This window comes from Carya illinoinensis, chromosome 1 (genome assembly GCF_018687715.1).
Source record: "Carya illinoinensis cultivar Pawnee chromosome 1, C.illinoinensisPawnee_v1, whole genome shotgun sequence".
NCBI lineage: Eukaryota > Viridiplantae > Streptophyta > Magnoliopsida > Fagales > Juglandaceae > Carya > Carya illinoinensis.
The window spans coordinates 41,963,222-41,974,861 of NC_056752.1; the positions used below are offsets into that span (position 1 = coordinate 41,963,222).

The 11,640-nt window shown below is 38.2% G+C and overlaps 1 protein-coding gene across 3 annotated transcripts; it reads right to left on the reverse strand.

The window, feature by feature from the left end:
• Nucleotides 1-7,334: 7,334 nt before the first annotated feature.
• On the reverse strand, nucleotides 7,335-11,408 carry LOC122274758 (E3 ubiquitin-protein ligase RHF1A-like). 3 transcript variants are annotated; one of them, XM_043083790.1, is made up of 8 exons: nucleotides 11,017-11,408; nucleotides 9,811-9,857; nucleotides 9,611-9,673; nucleotides 9,430-9,532; nucleotides 8,973-9,310; nucleotides 8,610-8,714; nucleotides 8,165-8,522; nucleotides 7,335-7,756 (listed from the first exon to the last, which is right to left on the reverse strand). In XM_043083790.1, the coding sequence occupies exons 1-8, from the start codon at nucleotides 11,167-11,169 to the stop codon at nucleotides 7,745-7,747; spliced, it is 1,179 nt and encodes a 392-aa protein (XP_042939724.1). In that variant the 5' UTR covers nucleotides 11,170-11,408; the 3' UTR covers nucleotides 7,335-7,744. The 3 variants fall into 3 exon arrangements, with proteins under 3 accessions (XP_042939724.1, XP_042939733.1, XP_042939717.1); XM_043083799.1 differs by having other exon boundaries at nucleotides 9,421-9,532; nucleotides 10,977-11,404; XM_043083783.1 differs by having other exon boundaries at nucleotides 9,421-9,532; nucleotides 11,017-11,401.
• Between the last annotated feature and the right edge of the window lie 232 nt (nucleotides 11,409-11,640).

An 11,640-nucleotide genomic window follows, 5' to 3' on the forward strand; every position in this document is an offset into this window, starting at 1 on the left:
GAGTGATGATGGTGCACAACTAAGTGACCCTTGGGATATTAGGCACTACTTGTGTGCTAGGATTGGATGATGAGCAATCTTGGCTAGGGTTTAGTGTAGGTTTCGGCCAAGGCAAGAATGGAAGGTTGTGAGCGCTTAGGTGGCAATTAGATCTCTTACAAGTTAGGAATTGTGCAATTCCTAAAAAGTAGGAATTGAGATCTAGAGATTTAGAATGACTAGGGCTGGCCAAAAATGAGTGGGATGGATAAGGTTGATGTGTTTTGATGGGAAAACGGAATTTGAGTGAGTCAATCAAGGGCTCTTGACCAATCACACACATTATAGAAAATTGGAATGAGAGAAAATAGGATTTAGGGTTTCAACCAAGCCAAGGAAGCTATGGCCGAAAAGTGTATGTGAGATCTAAGGTTTATGGACTTGTTTGGTTATGGGAATTGATAGGTGGCGTGTAGGGATTGATGTGGGCTAGGGTTTTGTGGTTTAGGGCAAAGCAAGGTGGTGTGAAAGGCAATGGTATAGGCTAGCTGAAATGTGTTTGAGAGATAGAAATCTTCAAGAAATCTCATGAACATGTGAGAAAACATATGAACACAAGAGATCTTGTAAACCACAACAAACAGAAATTCCAATGAAGGATTCAGTCTCTCCACTCCAATCAATCAACAAAATTCCAACAAAAACACAGAGAGAAAATGAAAATAATAAAGGAACCAAACAATCTTTGATTCACGAATTGCATAAAAAATTGGATGGAAATCTTAATATATTAAAGGATAAATCAAATCATACATATTCACAAATTGCAAGATGTGATTCTTTCCTTGGGGATTCATGAATTGCACCTTAAAAGAGCCCAAGTGCAAGAGGCACCAAAAATGAAAAACTAACAAGCCTATGGCCGACCACTCAATGTTTAAAATGACAAAAGATCCTAACAAAATGTTTAAGAGTCCTATTTATAGAATTTACAAAGTGGAAACTCCCAAAAGGTCCCTAGGCAAACTAAAATAAATAAATAAAGCAAATAAAATAATAATTAACAAATCTTTAAATAAAAAATAATAAAATTGATAAATTAGTCATGGTGGCCGTGGCATGCAAAGCCTATGGTGGGCTATGGTGGTGCATGGCTCACGATTAGGCTAATCATGGTTCGGTCCCCGGCTCGCTGCATGACATGGCATGGTGCCATGCGTTGGTCAGTTGGTGGACACGACATGGCACTGTGCATAGCCTGCTGATGGTGGGTATGGCATGGTGCCAAACTTAGGCATGATGGTGGGCATAGGGTGATGTCGTGCTGCTGCTATGATGCCCAATCAAGTGACTTGGGCGATGGTCCTGCATGGCCCAGGCTGGTGGCCTGGGCGATGAGCACACATGGCCCAAGCTGACTGTCTGGGCTATGGGGCTGCAAGGCATGGGCTGGAGCCGTGCACTGGTTGGCATGCCACTAGCCTCGCCTGCAAGGCACTGACTGGAGTTATGCGCTGGATGACATGTCTGTGAGAGCAGGCCATTAGCCTCGCTAAGTGATGCTGGGACACGCATGTATGTACGCAGGTGCACACTCAAGGGCATGCACAAGCTTGCACACATGGTCTGCACGGCCAGTAGCCTTCATGGTTGCACACTGCGTGTCATGGTCTAAACCAAGGCATGCAAGCAAGTTAGCCATGTGACTATCCTGACCCTCCATGAGTCGTGTAGAGGTGTGGTCCCAGGCAATTCTTCTGAAGTTTGTGACGGGTCACGGGAGGGGGCCATCATGGCTGTGTTCATAAACTAACCGTCTGTGGGTCACCAGTGGTTAGTGTGGTGGCCGACGAAAGGAATGGGAGAGCACAGAGAGAGGTGGAGAAAGAGGGAGAGAGGGAGAAAGGAGAAAAAAATAAAAAAACGTAGTACATTGCTAGTGTACCACATCAATGTGAAAAATCCCACAAATTTGTGAGATCCCTTTGCGTTTCTAACAACTCTCAAGAAATAAAAATGGAAACAAATAAGATAAACTAGTCGTTTTTCCAAACAAAACTTGAGAAATAGGCTTGCACCCGCATAAGTTGCTGAAGAGTTTGCTATTGCCCTAACAAACCATGTTGCCTTTTGTGATCGAAGGTGAGTCTTGCAATTGAAAAAGTAAGACTGTGTTATGCTCGTCATGTCAACTTCACTGAGTGAACATGAAAAAGGATGAGGCCACCTAGGAGATAATGCTAGAGCAAGAGGACAATGACAAGTAGGGTGTGAAGCCTTTATATTTATTTTTGGAGTAATAGTATACTCCATACTATTATCCTACTTTCATTTTACTAAGTAAGATTTGGTAGATTTATTGCCATTGAATGATAAAGAAGTATTCAATGGTGAGAAATATGTCATATCTTATTTAGTGAGATGAAAATGTGATGATAGTATGGTGTATAGAATTTTTCTTATTTTTGTCTACGTCGATTGCATAGACATGGCTTGTAAATGTCTTCGGTAACCCTTAAGGGAACTCAAAAGTCTCAAACACCTTAACAGTTGCAGTGGCAATGTGGGTATAATTGCCTTGAAGCAAATTAGACAAGTCGCGTGCACTTGGAAAGCTTTTTGAGCTACACTATTGCACGCTTTTGCTTGTGCATGTCACTACAAACGGCATTGATGCCGATTGCAAGCATATGCACAACACAATATATTATGTGTGTGAGGGGCGTTATCCTTAGGAGTAGATCGAGCCTAGCGGGCTTAGACTACGGAGCCCAGGGTGTGACGCCCCCAAATTCCGTTTGGGATCGGACGGACATTTGAAGCGTCGAGACATGCAACACAAGGTTACCTGCCCCCGTTCATGACATATAAGATGCAATATTCTTAACATGCATCTAACAATATGCAATATTCGCAGCGGATAAATTTTTTCTTTAGCAATACTATGCACCAAATTGAAAATATCTCAAATGCTTAAAACATACTTCATACATAAAAATCCATTGAACAATTAAGATCACAACACTAGTCCAAAATGGTTATGATCCAAAAAGTAGTAGAGATGCAACTCAATCGTACAAGTAGTAATTTACGTTAATTACTATATCAACATTTATGTCGCACCGTCACTTAGTCAACTGTGTCTAGTTGATCAGCTCCTAATTCTCCTTCAGGTCCTGTAACAAGATCTACCATTCGGGGGGAATGGTAGTTAGGACTACCAAAGTGAGATTTGATTACAAATCTCAGTAAGTTAACAAAAAACTTCCACACAAACTAATGATGCATGGATGACAGTAAAAACATAAATGCATAATCAAATTCATAAGTTATTAAAGCATAACTTGGAGTACAACATAGCATAATTGACATAACTTAAATTGAAACATGAACTGAACTTGACTTAGCATGAACTTGCTTTGAAACTTGAATTAACATTAAAAATACATACTCCACAGTTGTTGTGGCACTATGTATTCTACGTGTAAATACATACTCCACAGTTGTTGTGGCTCCATGTATTCTACACAAACTTAACTTAACATGAAAAATACATACTCCACAGTTGTTGTGGCCCCATGTATTCTACGTGTAAATACATACTCCACAATTGTTGTGGCCCCATGTATTCTACGGAAACTTATTCTTTAACTGCTTAAATACATACTCCACAGTTGTTGTGACCCCATGTATTTTACGTGTCACAATTGCTGTGTCTCACGTAGTATATGCGCCACAATTGCTGTGACCTCATACATAAGTAAACAAGATGAAACGTGACTGGAATACGAAATGACTGAAACCCTGACGTAACATAACGTGACTTGAACATAACTTGAAATACATGACCAACTTGAGATAGAAACATTTCGTAACATGGCATAACATATAATAGACAACATATTTAACATGACATACTTGCAACAGTGAATATTACATGACTTGACATACATGTAATAGATGGCATACTTAACATAACGTACTTGTAATGTACAGTAATACATAACAGAATATATTATGTAACAGATAAAAATTGATGACAGAATACATTCTGTATAATAGACAATTACGTGATAATTTGGCATGGCATGACATATATGATAACACACATACATACACTGTAGTTCCTTTACTTAGCACACATACACAGTAGACTGCTAGTAAGTTAAAAGCTAACTTACCTCGATCTCCGCGTTTCTTATAAAACTTCAAGTGCGATCACGAGGAACTGTAAAAGTTAGAACTAAATCACTAATAATTTGAAATATGGAAAATACTAACTTAAAGAGTAAAATTTTCATTTTACTCTCTACATGTGGGAAAATGACCGTTTTACCCATAACTTAAGGATTTTGCATACTAACTCCAAAAGTTTCCAAAATTTACATTTCTCATGTAAATTTTGTCCTAAACTTAAATATCAACTCAGAAAAATTTAAAACAAAACACAACTATGGAAAACACACTATGGCCGAAACATCCATAGGCCATTTCCTTTGATTTTTTTGTTGCAATTCTTTTCAACTTCAAAACTCATGCTTAAACCAAAATTTTACAACAAACATCTTCCAATCCTAAGTTCAAAACCATACTTAAAACATCCATTTAGAAAAAGCTAATAATCAACACCAAACTTTTTTGTAAAAAGATCCAAGCACTTGAATCACAAGTTTTGACATTAAATCAAAACATCTCCAAGAGTTTCAAAAAATCAAATCTTACTTCTAACATATTCATAATATCATCCTAACATCAACCATGCTTTAAATCATCAAACCAAAGTCACCAAAATTACAAAATAACATTTGGAGTTTTTGGTTTTACACTTAGTCCAAAAACAGAAACTTTTTCCTCAACTAGTTTTGATAAATCTCTTGATCTATGACTTATAAATATATGATCTTCAAACCAAACCATCACATGGTTTAAAAAGATGTCCTAAAACATATATAAGCTTCTAATTCAAGATCACATGGTTAGAAATTAACCAAAACATAAATTTAGCCAAGAATATCCACACTTTGGCTTATTTGAATATCTCTTTGCATAAAATTTCATATCTTTGAAACTAACATCAAATATCTTCAAAATAATAATATAACATGTATATAAGATACTTAGGATCCTCCAATAAAATTATTAAAGTCATTAGAATAGGTTTAGATCACCAAAGAGTTAAACTTTCTCAAAACAGAAACTGTTTTTCTTCTTCCAATTTCTAAGTTTCTAAATCTAAGTAAATCTTTCATCAAAACCTTTAATCATGCAAAAATCCTCAACCAATAGTCACATATACATGTTAACAATACTCCATAAAAATTTCGGACCAATATCTATCCATTAGCTTGGTCAAAAACTCCAAACTATAACATATTCTCCAATTTATCTCCCAGAATGACCTTTCTATAGTTTACATAATATTTGACTGACCAAATGATCTTCAAATGGGGCAAATAAGATATCCATGTAAACTAGACTCAAAAAGGAACAACTTATATGAAGGAGACTTTATGATAAAACACTTACAAAAGCTTCGAAATGGGTGTGCAAAAGACCTCCTAAAAGCTGTCCGAGAGAGAGTGTTTGATATTCTTTCAATGGAAAGTGTAAATGAAAATAATTTCGTGGGGAAAGGTGGCTGGAGATACTTATGGATGAGATATGGAAGAGATGTGGCTGGATTTGAGAGTTGAGTGTAGTTTTCTCCTACCCAAAATATCTATAAAAGATTATCTCATAATATTCTATCCAATAGTATCTACAAAAAATCAACTTAAAATATTTTTATCTAATAATATCCATAAAATCAACTCAAAATATTTTTACCCAATAATATTCATGAAAATTACCTCAAGATATTTCTTTTTATCCAATAATATCTACAGTTTTGAACAGACGTTTTGTCCGAAAATATGAAAAAATGTTATTGCGCCATAAGACTTTAAATAACCCTCCGAGTCTAATGGCACAAACCATAATACATTTTGACACTTCTAACTATCTCCAATAATCAAAAACACACTTCTGATACCATAGTAAATAATAACACTAACTATGTAGTTAGACAAAAACCTATACGATTAATGGATTCGTGAAAACTTATGGGGTTTTCACGAGGTTCTTAAGTTAATAGAAATTTCACAATTGAATTTCTAGCGGGCTGTTACACAGAGGGCCCGCCCAATGAGCTTGGATAGCAAAGGAGGCCTAGAGGGCCCACCAAACGAGGTTAGGCTGCAGAGCCTAGAGGGCCTGAGGGCGAGGGACGGGGCCAAGCCAGACTAGGACCAGGAGGCCCAACGACGAAGGTAACTAGGCAACACATGCCGAAGAGGAATCACCTGACATCTCTCGTAGTCAACAGATCTCTGCAAGCAAGGACAATGACAATCCCTGCCCTAGAGACTTGGTTGCTGAGCACATCTAGAAATTGGTGCACCTAATCGAGGGCACGCCGCATTAAATGAAACACGAAGACGGGCACACCAGAGCTAGGGAACCATGCCACCATGCCACATTCAATACTCCCTAGGGCAGACACACCACGACGTGCCTCTTGGAGTGTTAGTGGACAGCGCGATCGTGCCCTGCCACATTGTTGCCTAACAGAAAGACTGACGGCAGGACCTAACCCAAGTACAGGCTGACACCCCATGATCTCCCTTGTGCAGGAAGCCCGGGCTAGGTATGAATACCCCTTCCCTCACCAAGGTAAGGGTTTTTTACATACACTAATCCTCCACACCCCACATAGAAAACCATACCCTAACTTTAGCATTGGAGATATCCCTCACCACCCTGGAACTCTCATTTCTTTTTAGTTGCAGGTTATTGGGTTGAGCTTCCGCAGAACACGACCTCAACAATGTGATTGCAGGCTACAAAACACGACCTCAACAATGTGATTGCAATTTGCACTACCTTGTGCGATCCCTGCATTGTCCTGTCTCTTTATATTGCACTGGCCTAACTCTCAAACATGATCGTATAATGGCTTGAAACGTCGTCTCTTCTTCTTGGTTTGTGTCCCTGTGGAGCACCCCAAGGTCAAAACCATTTTATATGCATGCACTTATTACCTGAGAAACGAGCATATATGCTGCTTTGTTATTTGTCCATTCGTAAATTGTGAACCAAAACGATTCCATAATCCTGACGAACTCTGTTCTAAACCTACGCCATTATAGTAGGAATTACATAGTCCCGGCTCGAACTCTGGTCTAAACCTACGCCATTATAGTAGGAATTACATAGTCCCGGCTCCATGTACCATACCTCTGGAAACAAAATATGACGGGTTCCTAAACACATTGACATTTTAAAAGGTCTAAACATGGAAGGATGATGAGTATTACTTTTCAGAAAAAACGGTCTTTAGCCATTCACCCTTTTTCATATCACAGCCACCTAATCAATGTTCAGGCTTTACCCACATATAATATTGGAAACAGTTAACAAAAATAAAGTAGAAAACACAACGAAAGACCTTAAAATTGTTAAAAAAAAAAAAATGCACACGGTCATAGTATCTCTTCAGATTTCTCTGTTATCTACTTAAACTAATCTATGAAGAAAGGAAAACACTGTTGGCCAGGGCAATATCAGTTAACAGTTTCTGTTTCGCATATTTAGGCTACCGGCAGGTATGCAGGACGCCAACCAACCAGCCAATTGGTTAAAACACATTTCGTCACTTGCACCACATGCCTCCTGGTGTGCTCATGAAACACACTTGGTTGAGGAGCCAGTACCAGATTTAGCAGCATCAATGTCCACTCTACAAGATTGGGAAAAGAAAATTTTGATTAGCGCTTCAGCATAGAATATCTATCTATAATATATTACTCAACTTTCACACAAGTGCACACTGAAATACACTAAACTGAATCTGCCTGTTTGCTTTTTAAAAGTCCATCCTCTTTCTCCCTTTCGTTTCTCTTTTGGATTACTCCATTTTATACATATTTAGTCATTTATCAAGTTCTCTCGCTGTCAGCCCAAACTCCATGCCCTTCAACCTGAGCTAGTCCCTGGGGAACTCAGCATGTTGTTGAGGAACATCAAGAAACTGCAGTGGGTGTCCCCTTATAACATCACCAGCTTATGAATTCCAATGCTATGTTAAGGACAAGTTTTTCAACAATGAGTTGTGTTAGAGGAACATCTAAAGAAAAAATTTTCGAACCTGCGTATGAGGATCTTCTGATTGTCCCACTATGGCACCAGAGATATAGGTTGCACCCGGACATAAATCACGTGGAACTTTCCCACTACTTTTGTCAAGAGACTGCACACTAACATTTTCCTCCACGCCCTTCCCTTTGAAGGAGAAGTCTGAAGTGCCTTCAGTATAATTGGGAACATGAATAGAGGATCCAGTTCGTTTTGAAGTAAGATCTAGGCGTTCAATCAGTCGAGCAACACCAGCAATTCCTGCATTCATCTCACGCTGAACTCCTTTGCTTAGCTCCTTTACCGAGTTATTACGAGCAAGTAGCTTCTCCTTAAAGCCTCGGGTACTCTTTGAGATTGATTCCTTATATCTGTTACAAGACATCCACACACGACAATACAAGTGACAAAATGAGGAAACATCAGCTACAGTAAGAACTGAAAGGCAGCATATCTACCTGGCTGAAGCAGCAGACAATTTAGATTTGAGTGTCTCTGGAAAGAATATCTCAGATGCACTTGGTCTTCCTGGACCATCAGATGGTGTCTGGCTATAAATAATTCTGGATGATGACACAAAACAGTAATAAGACACGGGGAGAACTACTGAACAAGTAATGCTGTGCTGGTAGACAGATGCAAGAAATTATTAATGTATTCGTCTAAAAAGAAAAATCTAAAATGGATTCCAAAGAACATATAACAAACCGGATGATAAAACTCAACATGGGCAAAAACAAGATGATGCCACAAGAAGCAAGGCTAATAAATACCAAAGCATGAAATCACGTTACAGTAGACTAGATGTCCAGGGCACATACCTGGGATTAACAGGGTTGTCTCTGTTGATATAAGTCCTGGGGACCAGATCAACATCCACCGCTCCTGGAGGTCGAAAGTTGATAGCAGAAGGCATGCCAGAAGATGGCGAACCACCCTCGGGTGACCCATAACATAAATTTGGATAACCTTCTGGGGAGGTCATGTATATTTGCGGTGACATATTTGCAGGGGAGGTGAAAGCAAGAACTTGGGAAGGACCAAGCCCAGAAGATCTGTGTCTTTCCCTTCTGTGAATATAACGAGCTCTACTAGCAGCAGCAGACAGACGTTGCATAATATGCTCATCAAAATCAGAGTCTTCTGAATAATAAGTGCCCTGGCAGTTTCAGTTTCACCTCTTATCAACAAGCAATTCTTTCATACTACACCAACCACCAAGCCTACAGATTCTTGATACTAGAATTCATATTAAATAAAATAACTCACGTGCTTGACCTCAAAGTCCTCGTGGAAATTATGAAGAGCTGTGGGAGCAGCTGAATAAATGTTCTTTGACCTTGAGCGCCTTTCAATCTCCACAGCAGCTAGAAGCTCTTGGCTACGGTAGCAGAATCAATCAAGGATATTAAAAAAGATAAAGGAGGAGGGCAGGATCTTTTCCCAGAGAATTATATACCTGGCAGGGTCCTTTAAGAAAAGTAACTGGCAACATATTGGGCATTCTTTGCTTCTTTGAGACCTAAAAGAATACATAAATCCATCAAAGTAGAAACAGCAGACGTCATATGTGCGCAGGCGTGTATGTGTGGTGGGCATAAATCATGTACTTTTAGCTGAAGAAAATAAACATAATTAAATATTAAGTGATTATGTTACCATTCAAGGATACAGTGAAGATGATATTCATGTTTGCAACTCGTAATCTGAAAGAGGAAACAAGGCCCAAGGAGTTTAGAATTCCATTTAACAGTTAACCCAGGTGCAACTCCCTCCAAGCTGCAAGTTTTAGGAAAAAAACAAGTATGTATTGCTTCGAGAGATGCGTATACATATTTGCATCATTCTTCTATACGTACACTGCTTTATATTTAAATATATAACATATTATGCAACATGGAATTATTATAAATCATAACTGGATATGTCATCAACCAGAGCAAATAGAAGGAAACATACTAAATGCAATAATGATTTCAATTGTTTTTATTCAAAAATCCCAAGCCTTCGTACCTCCACTGAATTATGGAAAAGGTAAACTTTACTATTGGTATATTTCAATTACCCACCAAGAAATAGATGTTCTCCTATATATATATATATATATATCATAAAAAAAATAACTCACTATAAAAGGATCTATATATATCATAAAAAGGTAACTCACTATAAAAGGATTCATCCTCCTGATCATGATAAATTTTCCAGATTTCACAATTATATGAAATTCGGATTGAACACAAATCAGTGACTCCAAGTAAAGAAAGATTAGATCACATCTGTCAATTATCTCCTCCAAGTTACAACAAAATAGAACTTCATTTTTAAAAGTAAATCACAACAAAATGTAACTAATTCAGAGAGCAAAAATGGGCAACTAGAAATCAGAGGATTTATCTAAATAACATAACCCACTTATTATATAATTTTAACACGACACAGTGATCATCATGATCGCTAGTACCGAGTCGCATTCCGAAAACCGACGCCCACTAAAATAGAAAGAGCATTAATATGATAAAAATTCCCATAATTCAATTGCCATGTCCAAGTCTCTAATAATTTACGTAATTTTCCCTCGTTCCTGTTCCTTTGAAAGTAGGGCCTATTAATCAGGATCACTCAGGTTAGCATTTTGAAACCACTTTCCTCGCGTTCTTAACAGGCCACCAAACAACTAAAAATAGAAAAGAAACCTAAAAAATAAATAAACTCCGCCATTAGTGTCAGAATCAAACGAAAGTACTTCCGAAGCCAAAAAGACTCCACGATCTCTTTCCAACTCAGTAAAAAAAAACGAACTCTTTTAAATGCATAACACGTACTGTAATTACAGAGAAACATATCCTAATGCGAGGATCATACAGTTGCAGGGTCAGCAGCGATGAAGGGCTCGAGGCATATACTGCAGGAGTCTTCGAAAGCATCATCGGGAACTCCAGAGGAGGAAGATGCAGCTGAAACCACCGGATTCTGCAAAGAAGAAGACGGAAAAGAAGAGGGAGCAATATTTTCCATTGTCGTTGGCAGAGTGAGTTGGAGGAGGATTGCAGACAATGGACGAGAAAAAACTGGGACTTTTATGGAGAGGGAGGAGGAGAAGATGAAGAAGAAAGGAACCCTAGTAAATTTGAGAGAGAGAGAGAGAGAGAGAGAGAGAGAGAGTGGTCAAAGAAAAGAATTGTGGAGGAGAAGAGTGAAAGGCAGAAAACGCAGGAAAGAAAAACCCGATTCAGACGGTTTGATTTTGATATGATCAAATCAAATCTCAATTATTTATTGCTTACTAATCTGTTTTAATTACGACTTTCAGATTTCAGTGAGATTTTTCCTTAAATTTAGTATTGGATTCTCCAATATTTAATGCCCTTTTGCATACACATTAATATATCTGTACAAAAACATAAACTTTGGACGTAGAAACCCACCATCATCCTCTACTTTCCTTCTTTTATATATGAAAAAGTTAACAACTACCAAACAAACATC

Bases quoted from the DNA above. Each gene is read 5' to 3' on its own strand.
- LOC122274758 (XM_043083783.1), bottom strand. From the start codon at position 11,169: ATGGAAAATATTGCTCCCTCTTCTTTTCCGTCTTCTTCTTTGCAGAAT. The intron at 9,533-9,610 runs GTATATAATTCT...CTGCTACCGTAG, and splicing joins TTCTTAAAGGACCCTGCCAG to CCAAGAGCTTCTAGCTGCTG. The intron at 8,715-8,972 runs GTATGTGCCCTG...GTCATCATCCAG, and splicing joins GACAACCCTGTTAATCCCAG to AATTATTTATAGCCAGACAC.